The 22,607-nt window shown below is 33.4% G+C and overlaps 6 protein-coding genes across 6 annotated transcripts; 4 read left to right on the top strand and 2 right to left on the bottom strand.

Annotated features, from left to right (window-relative positions):
• The first annotated feature begins 223 nt into the window (after positions 1-223).
• On the top strand, positions 224-1,522 carry LOC121122644 (OV-16 antigen). The gene is made up of 2 exons (XM_040717678.2): positions 224-629; positions 799-1,522. The coding sequence occupies exons 1-2, from the start codon at positions 366-368 to the stop codon at positions 1,390-1,392; spliced, it is 858 nt and encodes a 285-aa protein (XP_040573612.1). The 5' UTR covers positions 224-365; the 3' UTR covers positions 1,393-1,522.
• A 1,151-nt stretch (positions 1,523-2,673) lies between these two features.
• Rfk (Riboflavin kinase) lies at positions 2,674-3,595 on the top strand. Its single transcript, XM_040717679.2, has 2 exons — positions 2,674-3,049; positions 3,159-3,595. The coding sequence occupies exons 1-2, from the start codon at positions 2,953-2,955 to the stop codon at positions 3,521-3,523; spliced, it is 462 nt and encodes a 153-aa protein (XP_040573613.1). The 5' UTR covers positions 2,674-2,952; the 3' UTR covers positions 3,524-3,595.
• Positions 3,596-7,164: 3,569 nt separating this feature from the next.
• On the bottom strand, positions 7,165-8,857 carry LOC121122589 (2-oxoglutarate and iron-dependent oxygenase domain-containing protein 3). The gene is made up of 4 exons (XM_040717622.2): positions 8,716-8,857; positions 7,802-8,530; positions 7,612-7,737; positions 7,165-7,548 (listed from the first exon to the last, which is right to left on the bottom strand). Exons 1-4 carry the CDS (start codon positions 8,778-8,780, stop codon positions 7,509-7,511), a joined length of 960 nt encoding a protein of 319 aa, XP_040573556.1. The 5' UTR covers positions 8,781-8,857; the 3' UTR covers positions 7,165-7,508.
• Positions 8,858-9,312: 455 nt separating this feature from the next.
• Positions 9,313-11,314, top strand: LOC121122588 (DNA polymerase interacting tetratricopeptide repeat-containing, protein of 47 kDa). The gene is made up of 2 exons (XM_040717620.2): positions 9,313-9,705; positions 9,783-11,314. The coding sequence occupies exons 1-2, from the start codon at positions 9,590-9,592 to the stop codon at positions 10,855-10,857; spliced, it is 1,191 nt and encodes a 396-aa protein (XP_040573554.1). The 5' UTR covers positions 9,313-9,589; the 3' UTR covers positions 10,858-11,314.
• A 1,947-nt stretch (positions 11,315-13,261) lies between these two features.
• Positions 13,262-14,946, top strand: GCS2beta (glucosidase 2 subunit beta). Its single transcript, XM_040717531.2, has one exon. The coding sequence runs from the start codon at positions 13,262-13,264 to the stop codon at positions 14,843-14,845; it is 1,584 nt and encodes a 527-aa protein (XP_040573465.1). The 3' UTR covers positions 14,846-14,946.
• On the bottom strand, positions 14,837-18,112 carry Trhn (tryptophan hydroxylase). Its single transcript, XM_040717532.2, has 10 exons — positions 17,942-18,112; positions 17,657-17,785; positions 17,385-17,580; positions 16,248-16,413; positions 16,037-16,186; positions 15,804-15,986; positions 15,606-15,732; positions 15,298-15,539; positions 15,087-15,243; positions 14,837-14,993 (listed from the first exon to the last, which is right to left on the bottom strand). Exons 1-10 carry the CDS (start codon positions 18,032-18,034, stop codon positions 14,910-14,912), a joined length of 1,527 nt encoding a protein of 508 aa, XP_040573466.1. The 5' UTR covers positions 18,035-18,112; the 3' UTR covers positions 14,837-14,909.
• Between the last annotated feature and the right edge of the window lie 4,495 nt (positions 18,113-22,607).

Raw genomic sequence — 22,607 nt, 5'->3', positions numbered from 1 at the left:
TTTTCCTTTATATACCTACATATATTTTGTGTTATAAAGGAGTTGTCGAGCATGGATAACTGTAAAAAGGAATTAACAATATCCCTTATAAAACGTAGTATCATCTTTTTTCAGGCAACGGGCGCAACATTTAATCGAAGTGTCTACTGTCTGTGATAAGGAAGGAAGGTCACGAATAATGATGGTAGCTAGACAACGGTATTATTATATTATATAATGATATGGTAGTAAAGAAAGAGCGAGGGACTCGGGGAGCATATAAGTTCAAAATTCCATGTTACATATATTCAAAGACGAAGTATTTAATGTAGAAGGTTTTACAAAAATGGGACTCATGCTTGAGTGTTAATTCCTCTCACACATTCATGATGTTTAGAGTATTAGTGGTAATTTCTTTCATATCTTTGGGACATGGAATGGAAAGTATCCATGTTTCACATAGCTTACCTGGAAGATCAAGCGTTCAAATTACACATAACTTCCGGAGTAGCCTTATCTCTGAGAATAATCATGAGAATCCGTCTTTTACTAGCTCACAAACACCCCCCGTTGTTTCATCTCATTCCAGTCCATTCCATCCATCACATTCAGTCGAAAAAAAATATTCACCGTTTAATCCACGCTTTGCAGTGAGTATCATATCGAGTGATCAGTTACCATTATTATTTTTGGACAGTTTTAATTTTGGATTTCCTAAAATTATTATAAGGATTTTTTAAGACCTTAAAGTTTGATACTTTACATGCTATCATACCTTAATTAACAAAATCTAAATAACGCCCCTTCTTTTTTGTTAAGGTTGAAAGAAATGAAATATCAGACGAAGAATGGGAATCAGAACTTCTACAATCCTTTCATGAAAGTGGAATAGTTCCAAATGTTCTTCAAAGTGCGCCAAAATTCCTTATTAATGTTAATTTCGGAAATTATGAATGTGTACACATGGGTACTGAGCTAAGAGCCGAAGACAGTGCCTACCCTCCTACAAGTCTTACCTTCCCTGTCTCTTCCAAACACAACAATAACCAAACACTCCACACCCTCGTGATGCTGGACTTGGACAACCACAATTGGCTTCATTGGATGCTTGTTAACATCCCAGGAACTAACTACAAAAAGGGAACAGATATTACAGACTATATCGGTCCCACACCCACTGATAGTTTCTCTCACCGTTACATCCTCCTCATTATGAAGCAAAATGGACCTTTACATACGGGATATCTCAGACGTGAGCAAGGAGGAGGAATATGTGATAATTCTAACAGGGGATCATTTGATTTATATAAATTTAGATCTACCTATGGATTGTCTGAGCCCATTGCAGCTAATTACTTTCGTGTGAGATACAATCAATTCATTGACAGCATCATTCAATTTTGTAGAAGTTGAAGGATTTTAGCCTTGCTAACCATGAGATAACAATATTAAAAGAGCCCCGAATCCTGATAATTATTTATTGATTATTTATAAACATATTTAATTTAATTGAAATATAAAAGTAATTCTTCTAATAATTAAATATTAGAGCCTTTTATTCTATGACACAATTACAATGTCAATGACCATGGAATTAACAAGTTGAATGAAATGCATATAATAAAATAATGTAAAACCTATTAACGTAAAATATGAATATTTAAAAAAAATGTAATAAATAAATCAAAATTCGTGGATCAATACACGTAGACGCATCCATAGAAAAGTGTCCACATGAGAATATACGTAAATAAATTTTCAAAGACGAAGCCAGTGATGACTTGTTGTTTATTGAGGAAATGTGTGGAGCGGGAACGAAGTTCCAGGACTAGATAATAAAGTCCCAAAAGAAGAGACACAGAAAAGTAAAAGAGGAATCCAATCCATGACGTAAGGCCGAGTATTCCAGCCGTAGCACCAGATAGTACACTTAGGCTTGTCCGCGAAAAAGAAAGGGACTTATTATTATGAACCACATTCCGTGAGTTGATTGGAGTATTTGCGTTCATTTTATTGACGAATGGATCGAGTCTTCGGCGTTTTTTAACTTATAATAATAAGTTAATAGTTATTAATTATTATTTTAAACTTTATTCAGTATCTCAATCTGAATCTGTATTCTGTATTCACTATTGACTATGTACGTATAACAATATAATAGCTATTATTGAAGTGACGTATTAAGTTAATAAGCTCTCCGGTTCGAACTCTCGAATCTATATATATGTGTGTTCTATTAAATAATTACTATAATTCTGAATTACTCATTCCTTGATGTACAAATATTATTATTTCTTGTTTTTAAGTTAATTATGGGTCATTTTTGGGGTTAAGGCTGTACATTGTTAAATCTATTTTTATCCGATTATCGGCTTCAAAAAATTATTTTCCCACTCGATCAAACAAAAAACGTTTTATTATGTTCACGTAACCTCTTCAATTTGGAATATTTTTTTTTGTTAAGGATAGGTTTGATTTGAAAAAATACTAAACAGAGTTCATAGAACTAAATGTATAGCTATAATGGTCTGCTACATTATTATTATTTATTAATTATTCACGTCGGATCGCCAAACTGTCGATATAAGTGCAAATTCATCATTTAGCTGTATATATAGATTACTTGAGGGCGCTGGTGTTGCGGCGTAAGTTAAGATTTGTGAAATCAAGAAAAAAAAATATAATTTTAATTTTAGAACATAAACAGCTGATGTCATCTCGAGTCGATAACGCTTGATAATCTTGTCAATACAAACTTTGGACGCTCCATGAATCTCAATTTCCATTTTCACCCCCATAATTAAAATGCAAAAAAAAATTACACGCTCTTTTAAAGAAAAAAAAATGTAGCACTCAACCAAGTCAAATTGATATTAAAATTTACTGAATAAAATATGAGTGTAGCCTCTAATTAAACATATAATATCCAGCAAATACGTCAGTGTATTGAAAAAAATCAATAATTGTTTAAAAATGTCTTCGGGATTACGTGGAATATTACACATTCCATTAAGTGGAAAAATCATTAAGGGGTTCGGTCGAGGCTCCAAGGATTTAGGGATTCCAACAGGTAACGTTGCTTGTAAATACCTACATAATTGTCAATTAATAATTTATTAATGTACACAATAATATTAATTTGAGGAATAAAAAATCTAAGAGGCCGTTATTGCCAATAGCTAATTTTTCTGAACAGGTCGTAGAGACTCTCCCCAAGGATATATCAACAGGGATTTACTTTGGTTGGGCTCAAGTAGATAATGAAGGCCCAGAAAAAATGGTGGTGAGCGTTGGTTGGAATCCTTTCTATAAAAATGAGAAAAAGACTATTGAAACCCATATTCTCAAGAAGTACGATTCTGATCTATACGGAAGACTACTTAAAATACTAATTGTCGGGTATATTCGTGAAGAAAGAAACTATGAGTCTCTTGAAGCTTTAATTGAAGACATTCACGCCGACATTGCATATGCAAAGGATAGATTGGACAATGAACCAGAGATGGCCGCCTTAAGACTAGATCCTTTCTTTTTAGAAAATTGAAGATAATAATTAAAAAATTTCTCACCTGAAAATATAAAATATATTTTTTTTAAATAAATTAATTAACAAAGATGCATCGTATTAATTATTATGTAGTTTGTCAGAATTTAGTTCATCAACCAAAAATGTATTTAAAATAGTAATTTTTTATATTTAATCGACTATTTCCAGAACGTCAACTGGTAAAGTCCCTCCCAAATTAAGAAATTTATGTCTTAATGGGAATTTTTTTTTTAAATAATTTATTTTCTAATGAAGATCATTTAATCAAATTCAGGTTTGGAAGAAAAGTTTTCACTTGGATTTTTTTTTTCAAAAAAACTAAGACCTTCCCCAAAATGAGTATCTCTCTCTTAGTTATTCCCCTAATAAATCTTTGTGTATGTTAAGATCTATTGATACTAGAACTCTACCAATATGGAACGATTCTTCGTTTATGATAAAGCATATATGTTGATTTGGTCAATGTCAAGCCATACTCTACCATTCTGATTGAATAAAATAAGAAACTGCAAGTGGCATATGTAAATATAATGATGTAAAAGATTAGGTATTATCAGAACAGAACAGAATAATTTTAAGCACATTTGTTCAACAAATCGAATTCAAACTGTTCGCCAAATTGGAAAATTGCTGGCTTATGCTAGATCCCTGACATTGTGAAATCTAGAATTGAACTTTGCATCTTAACTTTAATGAGCGTTGACAGCGATGATAAGGAACTTGAGAGGAAAGTAATTTTTATTTCGGAACGGCTTGAACTATTGTCAAACCCAAAAATGGAAGACTATTCTCTATGGAACTATTAGAGATGTGTATGCTATGGGAAAATTGCAGCCTTTCCTTTACAAAAAAAAATGTATCTGAAGATAGCTTATGTCTCCCTAGTATTTCGAAGATTGTCTGAAGAAATGAGCAACAATATTGGGATACGATCTTCTACAATTTCGTATCTCAAAGCAAGGCTGAAATCTATTGCTCCAGAAGATAGAAAAGTAAGCCTAATTTTTGACGAAGATAATGGTGTACCTATAAAAACAGTGCTGTGCTTTATGGTGAAAAGTATAAAATCCAAATACAGTGATATTGTTGCGATGATTCCTGTTGTTACAATCAGTTTTAATATAATTAAAAATTGGGCTATTCCTGCTATTAAAATGCTAACTGAAACTTGGCTTTGATGTAGTAGCATTGATTTTTGATGGACATTCATCAAATTGCAAGTTTTACACTCAGTAATTATATAAAGGGAACTTGTTCAAAAACTTTTTAAACAGGAAAACGTTTGTATTTCTATAATTCATTCTAAAATACTATCAACACGAAGAAATTATTACTGACAGTGTTGATCATATTTTTCAACTGCATAACAAGGAACTTTGCCTGCTCATACAGTTTGCACACCAACTCAACAACAAAGTTCTGGCTCCTAAATCAATTGAAAAATTCAAAGTGAATTTGGCTGAGCGTTTTTTTAGTTAGTCAACAATCTCTGGACTAACCCAATATGAAGATTACCCCGAATGGAATTGAACTAAGATATTCTTAGAAATTATCAACAAATTTTGGAGCGTTAAATCAGTTGACCACGCATTTTTTTCTTGATGTGCGGGAATAAAATATGTCATTAGGTGCCAAGTCAGGCCTCTACAGCGGATGACCCATCAATTCGACGTTTTGGCCGGTCAAAAAGGCGCTGGTTTGAGCCGATGTGTGAGAGCTATCATAATCATGGTGAACAATGATTCGTCTTCTCTTGTTCGTTTTTCGAATTTCTCCGAAGACTTCAGGCGAACAAATTGTGATGTACTACTCAGAATTGACCGTCCTACGATGCTCAAGTGGAACAGTCGCCACATGACCAGTTTTGTGAAAAAAACAGGCGACCATTTGCTTCGAATTTTTTCTTCCACGAACAACTCTTGTTGGATTTGGCTCGTCTTCGAAGACCCACACGGTCAATTGTTGTTTTGTTCCGAGCTCATACGCATAGATCCATGATTCGTTACCTATGACGATATTATAAACGTCTTTTGAAGTACCGCGAGCGTATTTTTTCAACATTTTTTTGCACCAATCTACACGAGCCTTCTTTTGAGCGATTGTCAAATTGTGCTGGATCCAACGAGAACAAACCTTTTTTACGGCCAGGTGTAAATTCAATATCGAATGTATGCTGGTGGAAGAAATGCCTAAGGATGCTTTTATCTCACGGTACGTCACATGACGATCTTGCTTTATCACTTGACGCACAGCATCAATGATTTCTTGCATAACGGCCTTTTTTGGACGACCTTAACGGAATTCGTCTTTGAGCGAGCGTCGACCACGATTGAATTCATTATACCAGTTTATCATGTGCTATAGGATGGTGCTTCATCGCCATAAAAAGATTTAAGTTCATCAATGCACTCTTGTGATAATCCACGTCCAAAGTTGTGAAAAATGATCGCAGGAAAATGTTCACGACTTAAAGTTAATTACATTTTAATCTTTTCAAGTCACTGTAAACCATAGCCCTATAGCTATAGGCTATAATACTTATAGCCTATATCAAAGCTTATAAGTTATAGCCTTATGGCATCATTGATTAAATAATATACATCTTCTATCAAGAACGTTATCCTTCCCGCCTTTATTATTCAATATTAATATAATATTAGATGCTGATAGTCGATAGAGAACTGAATAAAATGTCTAAAATAACGTCGCCTTCTGTCAGGCTTGTCGCATTTATCGATATAAATGTGCTTTTAGTCCCTGTCTAGAATTACACGCCACTCATTATCCTCATATCATATCAAGAGTATGGATATTCATCTATAAAATCAAGTTAACGATGAATACATCAAGTGAAACTTTAACTCTGATCTCACAAAGATGCTTATTGCATGTAATATATCCTTACCCATTGCTTATCATCCAACGTTAAAAAAAAATTATGGAGAAATACCCGTGTAAACCCGTCCCTTCCCAAGGAACCATCATTAAATTAATGATGGATGTTAGTAAATATGTCATTTATAGAAATACCCCCATTGTAAATTGTGAAGTTGAGATAATTTTCAGCATGTTATAAGTCATCCACACCAAATTACGAAATAGAACTCTGAATTTTGTACCATCTAACAGTAAGTATTCATTTTTTTTAAATCTAATCATAAAATATTATTCTATTTTAGCTAAAAATATCTAGAATTATGATACACAACTCCTTAAAGGGCAAAAATAACTGCTTATATGGTCACATCAATGGGGTAGTAGTTTTGGATGGTTCGCAACTAGTTTGTCTGACACTAGTTTCTTCACTTAAAGACTTGGGTAGAATCATTAGGTTTTCCAATATTACATAGTCAATAAATATTACTTTTTTCGCACCTAAGGATTAGCTATGGTTGATAAGCTCCAAGAAATGGTGTTCAGAAAACTCATAAAGGCAAAAAAAAACTGCTTATATGGTCACAACAACGGGGGTAGTAGTTACATTGGGTGTAGCATTATAATTAGCAATTGTGTATATCCTTCATGATAATAGTATGTTGTTATATAAGCATAAATAACGAGGAAAATATCTTTTTTGATGCTCTTAATACTATATTTACAAATACGAAGAGATAAATGAATTTAGTAAGTAATAATAATTTTATGTATTTATTATATTTATTTGGTAAAAGCTCTTAATTACATAATACAACAGATTAATCTAATATTAATAAACTTGTGTAAAATACTAAGTAAGTAAACACTAAGTAATAACAATGAAAATAACACATAACGACAAATGCAAAAAGTTAACGACGGAATGATTATAATGTGTACTGTTAAAATACTGATATTTCTTTCTATTTTTGAAAAAAGTACTAAAAAAAAGAATACTAGTAGTATAATTATGTATAATAAAAAACACAACAATGAAATAAAGACTATTGGACATTGACTAATAAAACAACTCAATCACGATCTTCATATCTTTCAATAGGTAATTTTATTTTTCAGAATTTGTTCCAGGATCCGCAATGGCTTTACTGAAAATAAATAATCATAAAAAATAATATGAGAATACTTGAGAAAAAAAAAATCAAAACAACCTTTTATCACAGGTAAACCCCATTGTCAATGCGAAACGTACTCCTTCCGTTACAGGTTCTACATGGTGTTTGTTCTCCATTCCTGATGTAAAGATTGAGACTCTACCAAATTTAGGCTCAATTGTTCTACATATGGCAATATGGATTTAGATATATATAATAATATTGATATTATATTATTTTTTCTAACCTGTTCAATTTGTCGTCAATGAAAACAAAGTTTCCTCCCCGGAAGTCATCTTCGAAGTCCGTCAAATATAGAAGAGACGTATAATGGAAACTGGGATAAGTATCCTTGTCTATATGAGAGTGCCAGTATTCATCGTGGAGAGTTAAAGCAGGCTTTGCAGTAATTCGTGAGAAAAATGTCGGGTAGGAGAGATAAAGAGATTCTGAATCTATTTGGAAATGCTTTGCCACCTCTTCCTTGACAGCATTTTTGACATAAGCATATAGTGCATACTCTTCCGGACTAAATACATCGGGATGATTGGCATAGAGGTTAATAAAATGTTCTCCTTTTGATATGGTTCCACTATGCAGGTCAAGGATAGAGGCGCCTCCAGACGACTCTGAGAGTGCAAAACCCTTTTTAGCTATTTGAAGAAGGTTGTATGCTGTGTCAGAGGGAATGATGTCGTCCATGACAACACGACCACATTTGTAAGGAACGCACTTAGGATTTTGAAGTGTATTGGAGATTTCATTTTTATAGGAAGGGTGACAGAGAATATTTTGGTAACGCTTATTTGTGAGATTTTCGGATCTCTTGGCCATGATAGTGACTGTGGTCTTAGAATTGGACCAATAAGCCACGATGAGGACACTTGCCATCATAACAATTCGAGACCACCATATGTGGGAGATCAACGGTTTACCTTCCGAGGATTTGGGAGTGAAGTCCGCCTTTTTCCCCAATCTATAAAATAGTCAATAGATCAAGTCAAAGAGTTAGTAATACAATAAATGAAGAGATTTAGCCTTTAGGACAACTATCTATAAATTAAGTAACAAAAAATGATCCAGATAAGGAAAATTACTAATATTAATTAATAATTATTGATAATCAAACATAGACAGGCTACTATTAGACTGGAGACTTACTTAGGGTTGAATCTCCCAGAGAAGGGCCCACTTTCAGTGGATTTCCGTTGCCGAAGAGTTGTCATGTTCGTGATAATAGTTAATACTATTTAGATTAGGCAAAGATAAGGTAAGAGGAAATACAATGAAATAAAAAATTACTAAATAAAATTATTTTACAATAATAAATACTAATAGTATTGATTGTTTTGTTTCTGCTGCGAAAAATAAGAATGACGGAGGAAGGGTGAATTAGTGGAGCTAGAGGGGGAATGGGCAACTAAGACCACTTCAATTTGAATACTGATGAGTGATGACATGAATAGACTGGCTACAGTATACTTCCACTGCTACGAACAAGTGAGGTAAACTGTGGAGCTGGGACTAAGAGTACAAGTAGGGCCCTCTTGACTTCTATCAAATCATTATAACAATAGTAATATTTTAGCAATGTGAAAATTATCGAATTCCTCGTGAGCATTCATTTAAAAAAAGTTTAAGTTGGTAACCTGCAACATTTTAGTGCTTTTATTACTTATTTCTCTGCAAATTCAAACTTGCCGAGCAAGGAGCTCCGCCATATAGACGATTAGTTGTTACTTGTTATGCTGCTTAAAAACTACTTATACTACTTGATCACTGATCTCTGACAGCAGATATGTTGTCAATCATGGTTGCCAACATATACTTTTCTTTTTGATTACACTCATGAGGATTTACAGAATTTTTAGATCCCACTAAATAATTTATTTTTTATATTATTATTGTGATTCACTTGTAACAAGCCATGTGCCCATGTTCGCTTCATTTGAATTGAATAATATTATTAAGAATTTTGATTCAAAATTTCAAAATAGAGTAGTTCTTCACTAGCTCCCACTCTGGAATCATTGTCATGGATTATGCTGGATTACGCGAAAAAATGGCCAATATGGACGAAACACAAAGGATGACCCTTATGGAAAAAATGGATAAGGAGTTGGATCAATACATAGAAAGCTTGGAATCAAAGTGAGTATATTTCTTATTACTCATTTCCATTTTGACTCATGTCGATCATTTTAATTTCATGGATTTGCTCATCATAGCTCTTCTCGATATGTGGAGGGATGGTCCAAGGATAATTGGGAAAAGGAGATGGAGGAACATCCCTTCTTTGCAACTTCTTCCAACGAGGGGGAACTCAGTCCTTTAATGCAAGGCATTCAAGATATCAAATACTCTCCGGATGAAAACAGTCCACTAGAACTCGCTCTTAATTACAAAGAGGATGGAAACTATGGATTTAAGTACAAGAAATATCGCATCGCCGTGGCATCCTATTCTGAGGGCCTTAAATATACTAAGGACTTACCAGATCTTCGCACTACGCTCTTAACTAATCGAGCTGCAGCCCAATATTATCTAAAAAACTATCGTTCCTCATTGATGGATGCTCGTTTTGCCATTCGAACAACACCTTCTCATTTAAAAGCCTTGATTCGTGGAGCGAAATGTTCTATGGAACTCTCGAGATACAAGGAGTGTATCGAGTGGTGTGAAAGAATTCTTGCGAATGACCCTGATAATGAAGAAATAAAGGATATTAAGACAAAGGCTTTCTCCAAAAAGTCTGAACAGGAAAGGAATGAACGGAAAGAGGCACTTCGGATTCATAAAGAGAGCATATTGCTCGAGTCCCTTCTTAGCGAGATAACTTCTCGCAAAATCAATCTCGTATTTTCTAAACACAAGGACCAAAGTGAACTCACTTTGCAGGATCTGATTCCTGTACACCCTTTTGCTCCTGAGGCCAAAAGACTTCATCTCAATGGTCCACATCTCGTATGGCCCGTCATGTTTGTATATCCAGAGTTTCAACAATCAGACTTTATTCAGGAATTATCTGAGGATGACTATATATTTGATCACATTTATGTTGTGTTTAATCCTGAGGATGAACCACCCATTTGGGACACTAATCAACATTACGTTGCCTCGGAAGTTGAGGCCTTCTTTAGACATATGGAAAAAGACTCTCTTGTGAAAATTGATTTGAAGAAACATAAATTTCGTGATGTTTTATGTGATCATAGATATAGTGTGATTGATGGTCTTCCCGAAATCATCATATTGAGTCCTAAGTCTTCTTTTTACCGTGACTATACTAAGAATTCGTATTAGTTAATATTTATTAAAATAATTAAATTTTAATAATATTTCATGTAGTTATTATTTAACATTACAACATGCAACATTCCGTAAAAATGGAATGTTATGATTGAATTATGATTAATAATTAATTATTAGGTAGAAAAGCAGGACTTGAAACTCAAATTTGACTAAGTTGTTAACTGCAAGTTGAAAATTATTTCCATTTCGTTCAACTACTCGTTATATAAATAATAATGCATTTCAGACGTTATAAAATTTATTTATTCCTACAATTCATGTGCTTTTCCCGAAGTCCCAAGAAGATAATCTAAAGTAGAATATCCAATTTTTCTTATTCTTCTAAATCATGTCCTTTATTTATATGCTGCTAGGAGCATCCAGGGACATATGTATTCATTCTTAAAATGTTAAGTTTTTTACCATCGACATTTAAGAAAAATAAACAAAGAAATACCAAAAATCAAAATTCACTAATATTTTATTCTAAAATTTTTGAAATGGCCACTCCCCACCACTCCTTTAAAATGGATTGAGCAACATGTAAGTCCTCATTTTTGGCCACCCTAATTTTAAGAATATGCTCTTTCAAGAAAATTGATTTAAATAAGTACAATTTGTATATAAGGTATATATTGAAACGGATTCAATCAGGAGTTTGGAAACCCGAAAATAATTAATCCTGTAAGGATTAATGAAGTATTAATGCTGAACAGCATTAATCAAATAATTATATAATCAACTTACAGACCTAAGACTGCGGAGTGTGGGGATTTGTCAATTATTTTTAGTTGTGACAATTATGAAGTTAACAATTCAAAATTGTGTCTTTCTTGAAAAAGTTTTTTATTGTCAAACTGATAAAAAAAGTGATCGCCCTAGTCCGTCAACTCAAAATCAAGCTAGAATGATTTTTCTCATAATTGGTTACATTTGAATTCTGCGACAAATTATTGTCAATTTCAATCAACCCTTTGAATATACTGCAAATTGTATTACAAGTAGGCAAAATTATTCATCTAAATAAAAGAATTAGAAATTGATACCTTTTATTTGAAAGACCATATTATATCAGTCTCTAACTAAATAAAGGTTCTAAAATCTAGCTCAAATTCTTGGGTATCTTAACTCATAACAGAAATTTGAATACATGGTCTATATTGACTCAATAGGTCTATGAAATATTTCTCATTTTCCTTTACTTCATTTTGTTCGAGATGTTGACGTACCAGAATCTCAGTAAAAATTATTTTTTAAGTTTTTTGTCTCATCTAAAAAAAAATTATTTGTCAAAAATTTGTCTTTATAAAAAAAATTCTACTATTGTCCAAACCAAAAATATAAACTTAATAAAATAAGTTTATTTAAATTCAGTCTCATAAGTTAAAAATGATTTTTAAGGTCTAAGTATGAATATAAAAATGATTACAAGTCTTACAATTTTCATTTTCCATATAAATATTTCAAGCAAAATTAATTTATTCAATAACTATAGAATGTTTAAAATACATCGGATTGACTATTTGAATTTCAGCATGTAATCAATACTTGATTTTGGAAAACATACCAGTGTAAAGGGGTGCGATTTTATAACTAAGTAAGGTTGATAATTTTGGTAAGTATAAAAAAGCCAAAATTATCAACCTGAGTTATAACCAAGGTATATATAACTTGGTTATAACTAGTTACTTATAAGTTTATAACTTAAAAATAACATTGATCGATCGATGTAGCACTCCCCATACATATGTCTGACACGTTGTTTTCTCTTTAGTTCTCATTCTGTCATCTCACATGTAGCCTTTAATTTTAAACAAATAAAAATAGCGCCTGTTAGCTTGATCGTAAATTTATCTTTTTCCCACGCAAGATGTCGCATTTATATGATTCCCTAATAGTACAAATTGCTTGGTCATTTTCATTTATTTTATTTCCACTTGTGCTGGATCCCACTATTTCTACCCTTCGCTTTAAAAATTAAAAGGGTGAATTTATAGAGACTTATATTGTGTAGTAAGTTATGGACTAATATTCAACGACCCTAGCAAACAAAAAAAGTGTCGCTAGGACCAATATGTTGTACAAAAATTGATCACGTGTTCTTCGTTTCTTTTTAATCCTTTATAATTTAATTACCGTTAGCTGCATGGATATTTTATTTCTTATCCACGTAGGATAGAAAAGCCGGTAATTGTACCACGTGCTTCATGAGTTTATGACTACGTCCATAGATGTTGAAATTGGGTTTATGAGAAGAAAAGGAAAACCGAAGAAGCACTCAGTCGATACATTCTTTATGTGCCTCCCTCTAGTGAGTGAATTATAAGGAGTAGTGCTGAGTTTTCACTAGCCAAAAATTAGCTTTTGTCTTAAGAGTTTGTGGTATTGGAATTTCAAGCCTTGGGCGACGGAGAAAATGAGACTCATGTTGCAATTAGTGTTTATAGGGGCTCTTTTTAGAGTCTCTGGTGGAAGTACAGATCCTCGAGGAGTGGATCCCGACTTTGTCTCATTCTACGACTCTGCAAAGAATTTCCAGTGTCTAGACGGGAGTTCCATCATTGATTACAGAAAAGTGAATGACGATTACTGTGATTGTGAGGATGGAAGTGATGAGCCAGGGACTTCTGCATGCCCCAATGGATCCTTCTTCTGCCATAATATGGGGTTTATGCAGTCCCGTATTCCGTCGTCTCGTGTAAATGATGGGATTTGTGACTGCTGTGATGGGAGTGATGAGTGGGATTCTTCGAGTTGTCATGACATTTGCTTGGAAATGGGGGCTCTTGCTCGAGCTCAAAGGGAGCAGCGTATGATAATCATTGAGGAGGGTCTTAAACTTAAGGAGGGCTTGGTCCTCAGTGCACAAAAGATATACTCTCAGAAAACGGAGGAACTTGTTCTCAGGGAAAATGAACTTAAAGAATTTGAGGCTCAAAGAAGTACATCCAATTCCATCAAGGAATCTGCTGAAACTCTGGAGAGGGCCGCTCTAGAAGTTTACAAAGAAATTGAAGAAAAGGAACGCCTCATGAAAGAAGAGGAGGAGAGACTCGAGAAGGAAGAGGAGTTCTATGATCGATTCAATAATTTGGATGTTAATTCGGATGGAAACGTTGAGGCTAGCGAACTTCAACATAACATAAAATTTGATCAAAATAACGATGGTATTGTCTCTGAAGAGGAAGCAGCCTTTTATATGTCTGGATTAAACTCGTATGACTATGAGACTTTTAAAGTACAGGGTTGGCCTCTCATGCAAGTAGTACTTGAAAGTAAGGGGACTCCATCTAAACCCATTGTGGAACATGATACGGATGGAGGCCAAAAAGATGGGGCTGACTATGAAGATTATAATGATGAGGAGGATGACGTTAAACCTCCTCATTTGAAAAGTACCAATGAAGACACGGACGAGGGTGAAGAGGAAGAGGAACATCTGGATAAGGAAGAAGAGGAGACTGCAAAAGATAATCAAGAAGAAGCAACTGATAATTCGGTTAGATATGATACTGAAACTCAGAAGCTCATTGATGATGCCAATAAGGCCCGAGCTGATTATGATCACTATGATCGTAAAGTTAAGGACATTGAAAACGATATTTTACATCTTAGATCTATTGTTGATAAAGATTATGGTCATCAAAAAGAATTCCTGGCTCTCACAAATGAGTGCTTTGAGTTCATAGACCAAGAATACATCTACAAAATGTGTACTTTTGACCATTGTACTCAAAGGAGTAAAAATGGTGGATCTGAGACTCGTTTAGGCAATTGGGCTCATTGGAGTAAAGCATATTCTGAAATGAAGTACGAAAAAGGAACTCAATGTTGGAATGGACCCCAAAGGTCAACCTCAGTTCTTGTATCCTGTGGTATAGAAAATAAATTAACTTCTGTGAGTGAACCGGGTAAATGTGAATACGTATTTGAATTCGAAACTCCGGCTGCTTGTTTCCCGGTCTCAAGAGATAATATTGGGCTCCATGACGAGCTTTAAAATTATCTTTATTTTATTAATATTTTATAAATATGTATTTATACATTTGTCTATTGAATAATTATTAAAATCCATCTCTTTTGGAAATACTGCTCTTTAAATCAAGAAGATCCGTTATTCCACTGATGTTAATGTCATGGCCTTTTTCCTAAATGAGGGAAATAAATGTTATTTCCTAATTCAAAGTTCATTTCTCACAATTATAAATAAATATTGTAGAAATAAATAACTAGGATTTTACCTTCATTTTCTTAACTGCATTGGCAATTAAGCAAACATCACCTTGGAGCTCTTGTGCAGCATCCATTATTTCTCCTGAAGTATTCAAAGTCTCGATAGACTGAGTGTAAGGATTATACCGAACCTCAAAAGGTCTTATAATCTTCGACACCAATTCCCTAAGGAAAGAGGCAATATTTAGTCAAATTAATCTGAGGCAATATCCTATTCACCTAAGTTCTTGCTTTGCGTCTTCGATTGTGTCTGTATAAAAATATCTCTTCTGGTAGGTTGTAACCATACATTCGGTGTTAGAGACCTCCTCTACAGAAAAACGAGATATATAAATCCCTCCATTCTCTATACCCTCCATAACATGTTTGATTTCAGCAACAGAGGATAGTAACCCTGCTCCATAGATTTTTAATTTTCCATTCTCTTTGCATAAACCAAATTCAACTGTAAAAAAGTAGCACTGACGCATTGCAGAATGAGAAAATTAAAATTCATTCCGACTTAAAAATATCTTATCACTGCTTACTGCAACTAGCTTTTGTAAGTCAACTTCCGAGGCTCCAAGAGAAGCTAATCCAATTTCTTGAGAAAATTGGGCAAAACTTGCATCAGCTAGTAAAGGCATATGTCCTAGAATCTCATGGCAGCAATCTCTTATTTTTAGAAGAATGAAGAAAAAAGCAATGAATTAAGCAAAACATTCAACAATGGCAATTTGGCTCACGGTTCAGGGGTATAGAATGGATCTGATCCATGGCGAATGTACTGGGTACAATGGAATACTCGAAATGCAAGAGCAGCAAGAAAATCCCTCGGTGATAAATAACCAGCAACTGGTCGAATTTGAAATCCAGTTTTCTTTTTCAAATATGAATTGATGTCCTCTAATTGAGGTATATTGTCTTCCCTATGTAACAGATACATTTTCCTAGAACATTATTTATTTAAAAGGACTACCTATATCCACAGTATTTAACTAGTTCTTTCCAATTTTCGTTATATTCCTCACTAGCATGTTCTTCATGAAGTTTTGTAAGTTCATTGAATATGGTTTTCCATGTATTTTTTTCCTCCTCCGTATATTTGATGCATGGAATTCGCATTCCACTAAATTAATTAAATATTATTTTTATTTATGAATAATTCTTATCGTAAAAAGATTTATTACTGTCTATGAAAAATTGCAACTTCTGAAAACATTCTTCTCCTTTTTCTATATACTGCATCTCTAAAGCCAGGATGATCTGCGTCAAGACCAGTGCCGGCCATGTATACTTTTTGAAAGTGATCAATATCATTTATGGAACGTGGAAACCATGTTGCTTCCTCCAAATCTGAAAATATGAGGAATCCAATGGAATTTTCTTATATAAGAGATATGTAGGTACATAATAGGGGATAGTGAGGATACTTGTTATGGAGGAGACAAGTTACACTGACAATAGCTTTAAAATATAAAGTTATTTAACCACCTTGTTCTTATACAATTGAATGTCTTCCTTTGTTTATCGAATCAACATAAAACCCGGGTTGCCTAAAGCTTACAGGTATAGAGAATTTCGACATTGAAATTTTTGACACAAAAAGTAAACATTTTAGGATTTTGTTTATTGAGATATATTTCTATTATAAAACATGAGATTTTAATTTAATTTAATTAAATATCATAGTCAAGCAGGTTGTTCAATTAATAAACATGCTTGTAATATATTATTGGTTTCAGTTCATTAATTATGATTCCAACACTATGGAGGAGACTTGTTACAGTGTTACACCCCATTTTTATGATATATACTGTACTATATATATATATTACATTTAATTATGTTGTTGTTTTTTGTGTGTAATTTCATGTTATAATTTAATTATCAATCACAGTAAATTGTTAAAAAAAAATATTTTCAAAATTTTATTATTAACTATGCTCTATTTCTGTAAATATTTTATTTGTTTATCTTATATATGTAATTATAAGTATTTACTTTATGCTGAAAAACTATAATAAAAAGTAGAATAAATGCTTGAATATAACAAATTGCAGTTTTTACATGTTTCTTCCTGTTGTAACATGTCTCCTCCTGGTGTATTAAGTATCCTACTTTTGGCTAGTTTCGAAAACACCAATACTAATTATTGTACTACATCAAAAATACTTTTGAATTATTTGTCTTAGCTAACTACTATAGATGTTACCCGGGCGTTGAATTATCTTTTAAATTGTGAAACTTATGACAGTTTAAAAAAAAAAAATTTTTTTGTTACATCTATCCTCACTCTCCCCCCTATATAAAATATGAATCCCCACCAATATTAACTTCTACAGGGGCTTCAAAGTCCTCATGTTTTTCCTCAGCCGCTTCAATCTCAATACCATTAAGTGTTTCAAGGATATTCCGAATTTCACTCCAATCTTTACTTGAAGAAGACTCAATCTCAACATAAAACTGAAAGGCATTATCCACTACCCGAGTCTCCATATGAACGACTTTTTTATTTCTTATCTTGGAAAAGTTTAATAAATACATTAATTATACCAATACAAATACATATTTTGTAAGTTGTTATTCAATTATGTACTTGCAGTAAATGAAGAACCTTCGAAATCTCTTGACCCACATTCTTGAGTCTGATAATAATGATGGATTTAAAAACATTTTTTGGAGTTATGTAGTGATAGAGACCGCATTTGTGATGATTAAAGTTTTCCTAATTGGAACACGACAAAGGAAATACACAAATATGAATTTGCTTTATTTCAAACAATTTACTTAGAAGTATCTAATAACTAGGTATCGAACAGATGTAATAAAAATTTTTTACCAATTTCATAAATTCAATGATACACCATAGTGAGTAGCTTACCTCTGAGTCACTTTTATCCAAGGATTTGACCATCCACTTCTCACCTTTTTTATGAAGCCAAAAGGCTATGAGTTGCTTACCAGTAGCGTTCATCCTTGTAAATGAGATGGAAAAATTGTTGTTCCCTTTTCTTATATCACCTAGAGAGCAGCCTACTCCCCCCCCCCCTACCTACTCATTTTTATGTAATATATTGTATCAAATCAACCAAAGTGAAAATAAAAAAAAACTTAGAAAGGAGCAAGAGAATCGTGACTTCGTTAAAAAGGATACAAGCAAATTACTGTAATCCTTTTTATTTCTATATCACCATTAATAAATGGTCATTCATTCAACAAGGCTTTTTTATATGATGTTTATTATGTAGAAATAATTATTCTTGGACAGAGATCCTACATAATTGGTCCAATTAACGGATATACATATATTACATATACTCGTCTATTTTTTTATAATGAAGTCTATCGCAATCATAGTAAATTATAACTTATAATGTATTTTCCTTCTTATTAAACTAACCTTCTACAGAAAGTGAAAGAGTTCCCCTTCAAATCTGCTGTGGATGTCATGTTTTTATAAGTATAAATGAAAATATTTCAATATATAAATTTGTTTCCGCCATTATTTCATATAAAGTAGAAAAGGAGTGGTAATTTTAGTATGATTGATTTTAATTTATTGACGTTTCGCAAAAGTAATATACATTAAATCCAATGCATAACTTATTCAGGAGCATACTTCTAATGATTTCAGTTAGTTAAATATACACTGAGTAAATCCTAAAAAGATGAGAAAATCTATTATATTTATTTCTTGATGTTTATATAATGAGGCCTTTTCATTAAGTATAATTGGATAGATACATTTTTTCTAAAATAACATTGCCCAATAGTAAAAAAGTCTTGAAGTAATTTTAGGCTGATATTACTAAAATTTAAGAAACCTAGTCTATCCATACACAGATTTTTCAGGCATGGCCCATAATGTTTTTATTATATGTCGTTATTTTTAAGATTCTAAGCTCATAAGATATACAAAAATTGTTTGAATGTATTTCAAAGACTAACGTTTAAAAGAATCTGAAACCATTTTTATAATGTAGATATTTGTTAAATGTTGTAAAAATAATTGAATTAATTATTTCAACCAATAAATTTGACCATAGATAAATAAATGATCAAAGAGAATTAATATGATTTGAATGAGTCTAAATTATCTTCTATAAACACTAACTTAAGTTGATAATGTATTTTTAGTGCAAATTAATGTGTTTAATTATATAATAATTTCAATATTTTTTTTGGACATTAACTTTAAAAATACCTTAAACAAATATCTACTTGGATTTGGAATTATAATTTGTAGTGAATCCATCATACTTTACTTACGGACATTTTTCGGGGGTTTCAAATATTACCCTAAAATTAAATGATTGATTGAACTACTATTTGGCGACGTGGAATAGTTATAAATTATAGTATGACAACCACAATAAAATATTCAACTAATATATTATTATATAAATTATTATTGAAAGGCTAGCTGGCTGGGAAATGTCTAGGATATTCAAGAATTTATTGTTTTCAAATTAAGATAAAGTTCCTTCATTTTAATTACTAATTTATTGTATGAAAATTTGTAGATGTTGCCAATCGTAGGGAAGTACAGTGGTTCTGATCGTTTGAGTCTCCGAAATATTTCGTTGGTCTACAATTTGTTTTTCTTCAAAATGAAAAATAAAGATTATATTCTTATGTATGTATCACTTGAGAAAAGGAACTTTAATGAAACTTTTGAAATTCAACAACATAACTTTAAAATTAAAACTTCAGAAATTCAGCAACATAAACTTAAAATTGAAATATTATAGAGGTCAAAAAACGCTATTTGAAGACTTTACAAACATAACTTTAGCATTAAAATACAACAGAATTAACAGGTCATCCTAAAAAATGACACCCTAAAATATAAATTAGTTATAATTTTTGTGTGTTTTTGTGTGGCCTTTGACCTTTTATACACTCTAAAAAGGTAATCTATTAATTTAAAATGTTATATAACTGTAGCATTCAGCTATACAAGTTGATTCCACCTTTTTCCTGAGAGTATATCTTAACTTATTATTTTGTATAAACTGACTCAGTCGTTTACGTTTACTCGAGAATACATTTTAAGTTTTAGTAATTATAAGAAGCGTGTATTATTCTGGAAATACTAACACTGGTGACCCCGACATGCCGAAGTTGAATGAAGTCCATCACGTTGAAGAGCAGGTCAAAGTCTTCCCGTTCCGGCCGAACAAACGTAGAGCTGGGTTCCGTCACATCCAAGCCCAGTTTCAATTATACCAAGTAAAGGAAGTATTGGAGAAGTATCATCATTTATTGTGTCCCCTCGACAAAGTCCTGGACCCTTTTGATGATGAGAGCGAAGGAGCATTAAATGCAATCCCTTACCCCGATCTAAAAACAAAAGTCTTGCATAAAACAAAATACCCACACAGGATAAAATTGAAAGGCTCTTCCAGCTCATCGAAGTGCTGTATATCTACTCCACTGATGAAATTGTGAGCCTGGCCTCACAAATGTTCCCGATGTCTGCGAGGCGATTACCAAACAAATACTCCTGAGGAGTCTCCCCGAAAGCAGAAGGGCTGGTTTATCAGTCCAATTATCGGATCTTAGCTTGACAGATTTCATTAGGAACGTCAAATGTTAAACAACAATGGTTGAAGACCCAGGCGTGATTCATGCTAGCAAGAACTTAAGGCCCCATGACCCAATTAAGGAGAAAAAGGAATGCTTCTACCTTAGGAAATGGGGTAAAAAGGCGACAAAGTGCGAAACTCCTGAAATCTGTCCAAAGCTCATCACTCCAAAAAACTAAGCAATCGTCCCGACATTAAACATAAATTCCCTTTCCATGGATTCCCCTTTTAGAAATGTTCTTTTATTTATTTATATCAATGGGATTAAGTTCCTCGTCGATACTGGATCCCAGCGATCGATCGTTCAGAAGAGCCTCTACTCCGGGAGACATAATCAATAATCCCCCAAGCTCTTTGCTGTGGAATGGAACTCCTGTGAGAACTCATGGTTATAGGAAATTATGAGTCGAGTGCGACCCCACGGACAAGGTCCAATGGGAGTTTGTCGTGGTGGATATTGAGCACGGTGTCGTTGGTGCCGATTTCTGAAGCCATTTTAAACTGTCCGTTACGTCTTTGGTGATAGAAGAAAGGTGCGCCATTGTCAGGAAAAATGCTAGCTCGATATCCTCAGTCTGAAGAAAAATTATGTCCGGATGCACGTCATGTAGTTCAACACGAAATTTTCACAACGTGGAATCCCTTTTTTTCACTTACTCGCCGTCTAACTCCTAAAAAAGACACTATACTGAGGATATAAATTTCTAAACTATGTCGGCTGGAATAATACACAGGCCAAAATCCAATTGGTCTTCCCCAAATCCCTTGGTACCAAAGCAGGATGGTTCATGGCGGATGGTTGGTGACTACCGGTAGTTGAACACCCTAACCCTTCCAGACAGTTACCCGATACCTCATATTCATGATTTTATACAGAATATCAGAGGTTGTAAATTCTTTACTAAATTGGATTTAAAACGTGTTTACTATCAGGTAGCAATGTCAAGCAAAGACTGCAAGAAAATTGAAAGAACGACGTGCACAAGGCTTTATTAATTTATAAGAATGCCTTTTGGACTACACAACACCTGCAATACTTTCCAAAGACAGATGGATTCCCTGTTTGGACGATTGGACTATATTTTTGTATATATTGGGGGACATCATGATTGCTTCTCAGTCCGAAAAGGAACATTATGACCACATTGAGAAAGGACTTTCTATTTTAAAAGATAATAATGACCTGGTGTACAATATGAAAAAAAAAACAAGTTTTGCTGACCGGTGATCGAGTTCTTTGGGTACTAAATTAGTCAACATGGTATCCGTCCCATTGAAGAAAAGTTTAAGCAAATCGAGATGCTTGATCGACCTGGTAAGGGCAAGGACCTCCACAAGTTAATTGGAATGGTCAATTATTATCGTAGATTTATTCCCAGTCTGGGGGAGTTGTTAGCTCCTGTATATAAATTAATCCCTAAAGATTGAGTGGACTAAAGAGGGTAACATGGCTTTCTTCAAATTGCTAAGCCTCCTCTGAATCATTGCCATTTCGAAGCATTATTCTTCGGAATGGGAGCATTTCCATTAATGTCGATGCATCGGACGAAGCGATTGGAGATGTTCTCGAGCAACAAGATGGCTAGGGAGACTTCCTTCTATTAAGGTTCTTTAATGGAACTTTGAATCATACACTGAGGAGGCACTCTACATTTGAAAGAGAGCTCTTTGTGTTCGAGAAGCTCTACGTCACTTTCAATATTTTACCGAAGGAAGGAGGTACTGTAGCTTTCTTTACAGATCATAAGCCACTCATCGACGCCATCAAGGCTAAAAATCCTATCTGGTCCAACAAAGCGCATCGATATTTCCTGGAAGTGTGTGAGTACAGAGCCACGCTACGACACATCAGTGGCAAAGACATTATACTTCCAGATTTTCTCTCTAGACTCAATAATATCCTAATCGACGTGGTGGATTCGGAAGAATTTCTGTCACTTCAGGGGAAAGAAGGTGTCA

The sequence above is a fragment of the Lepeophtheirus salmonis genome, chromosome 8 (assembly GCF_016086655.4).
Source record: "Lepeophtheirus salmonis chromosome 8, UVic_Lsal_1.4, whole genome shotgun sequence".
Lineage (NCBI taxonomy): Eukaryota > Metazoa > Arthropoda > Copepoda > Siphonostomatoida > Caligidae > Lepeophtheirus > Lepeophtheirus salmonis.
This window is presented reverse-complemented; position numbering and strand designations above follow the sequence as displayed.

Coding starts and splice junctions, on each gene's coding strand:
- Rfk (XM_040717679.2), top strand. CDS start 2,953: ATGTCTTCGGGATTACGTGGAATATTACACATTCCATTAAGTGGAAAA. Junction 3,050..3,158: donor GGATTTAGGGATTCCAACAG/GTAACGTTGCTT, acceptor TATTGCCAATAG/CTAATTTTTCTGAACAGGTC.
- Trhn (XM_040717532.2), bottom strand. CDS start 18,034: ATGAACGCTACTGGTAAGCAACTCATAGCCTTTTGGCTTCATAAAAAA. Junction 16,414..17,384: donor CCCTGTAGAAGTTAATATTG/GTGGGGATTCAT, acceptor TCATATTTTCAG/ATTTGGAGGAAGCAACATGG. Junction 15,733..15,803: donor CCATTCTATACCCCTGAACC/GTGAGCCAAATT, acceptor TCTAAAAATAAG/AGATTGCTGCCATGAGATTC.
- LOC121122644 (XM_040717678.2), top strand. CDS start 366: ATGATGTTTAGAGTATTAGTGGTAATTTCTTTCATATCTTTGGGACAT. Junction 630..798: donor CGTTTAATCCACGCTTTGCA/GTGAGTATCATA, acceptor TTTTTTGTTAAG/GTTGAAAGAAATGAAATATC.
- LOC121122589 (XM_040717622.2), bottom strand. CDS start 8,780: ATGACAACTCTTCGGCAACGGAAATCCACTGAAAGTGGGCCCTTCTCT. Junction 8,531..8,715: donor TCTGGGAGATTCAACCCTAA/GTAAGTCTCCAG, acceptor ACTATTTTATAG/ATTGGGGAAAAAGGCGGACT. Junction 7,738..7,801: donor ATTGACGACAAATTGAACAG/GTTAGAAAAAAT, acceptor TGCCATATGTAG/AACAATTGAGCCTAAATTTG.
- LOC121122588 (XM_040717620.2), top strand. CDS start 9,590: ATGGATTATGCTGGATTACGCGAAAAAATGGCCAATATGGACGAAACA. Junction 9,706..9,782: donor ATAGAAAGCTTGGAATCAAA/GTGAGTATATTT, acceptor TGCTCATCATAG/CTCTTCTCGATATGTGGAGG.
- GCS2beta (XM_040717531.2), top strand. CDS start 13,262: ATGAGACTCATGTTGCAATTAGTGTTTATAGGGGCTCTTTTTAGAGTC.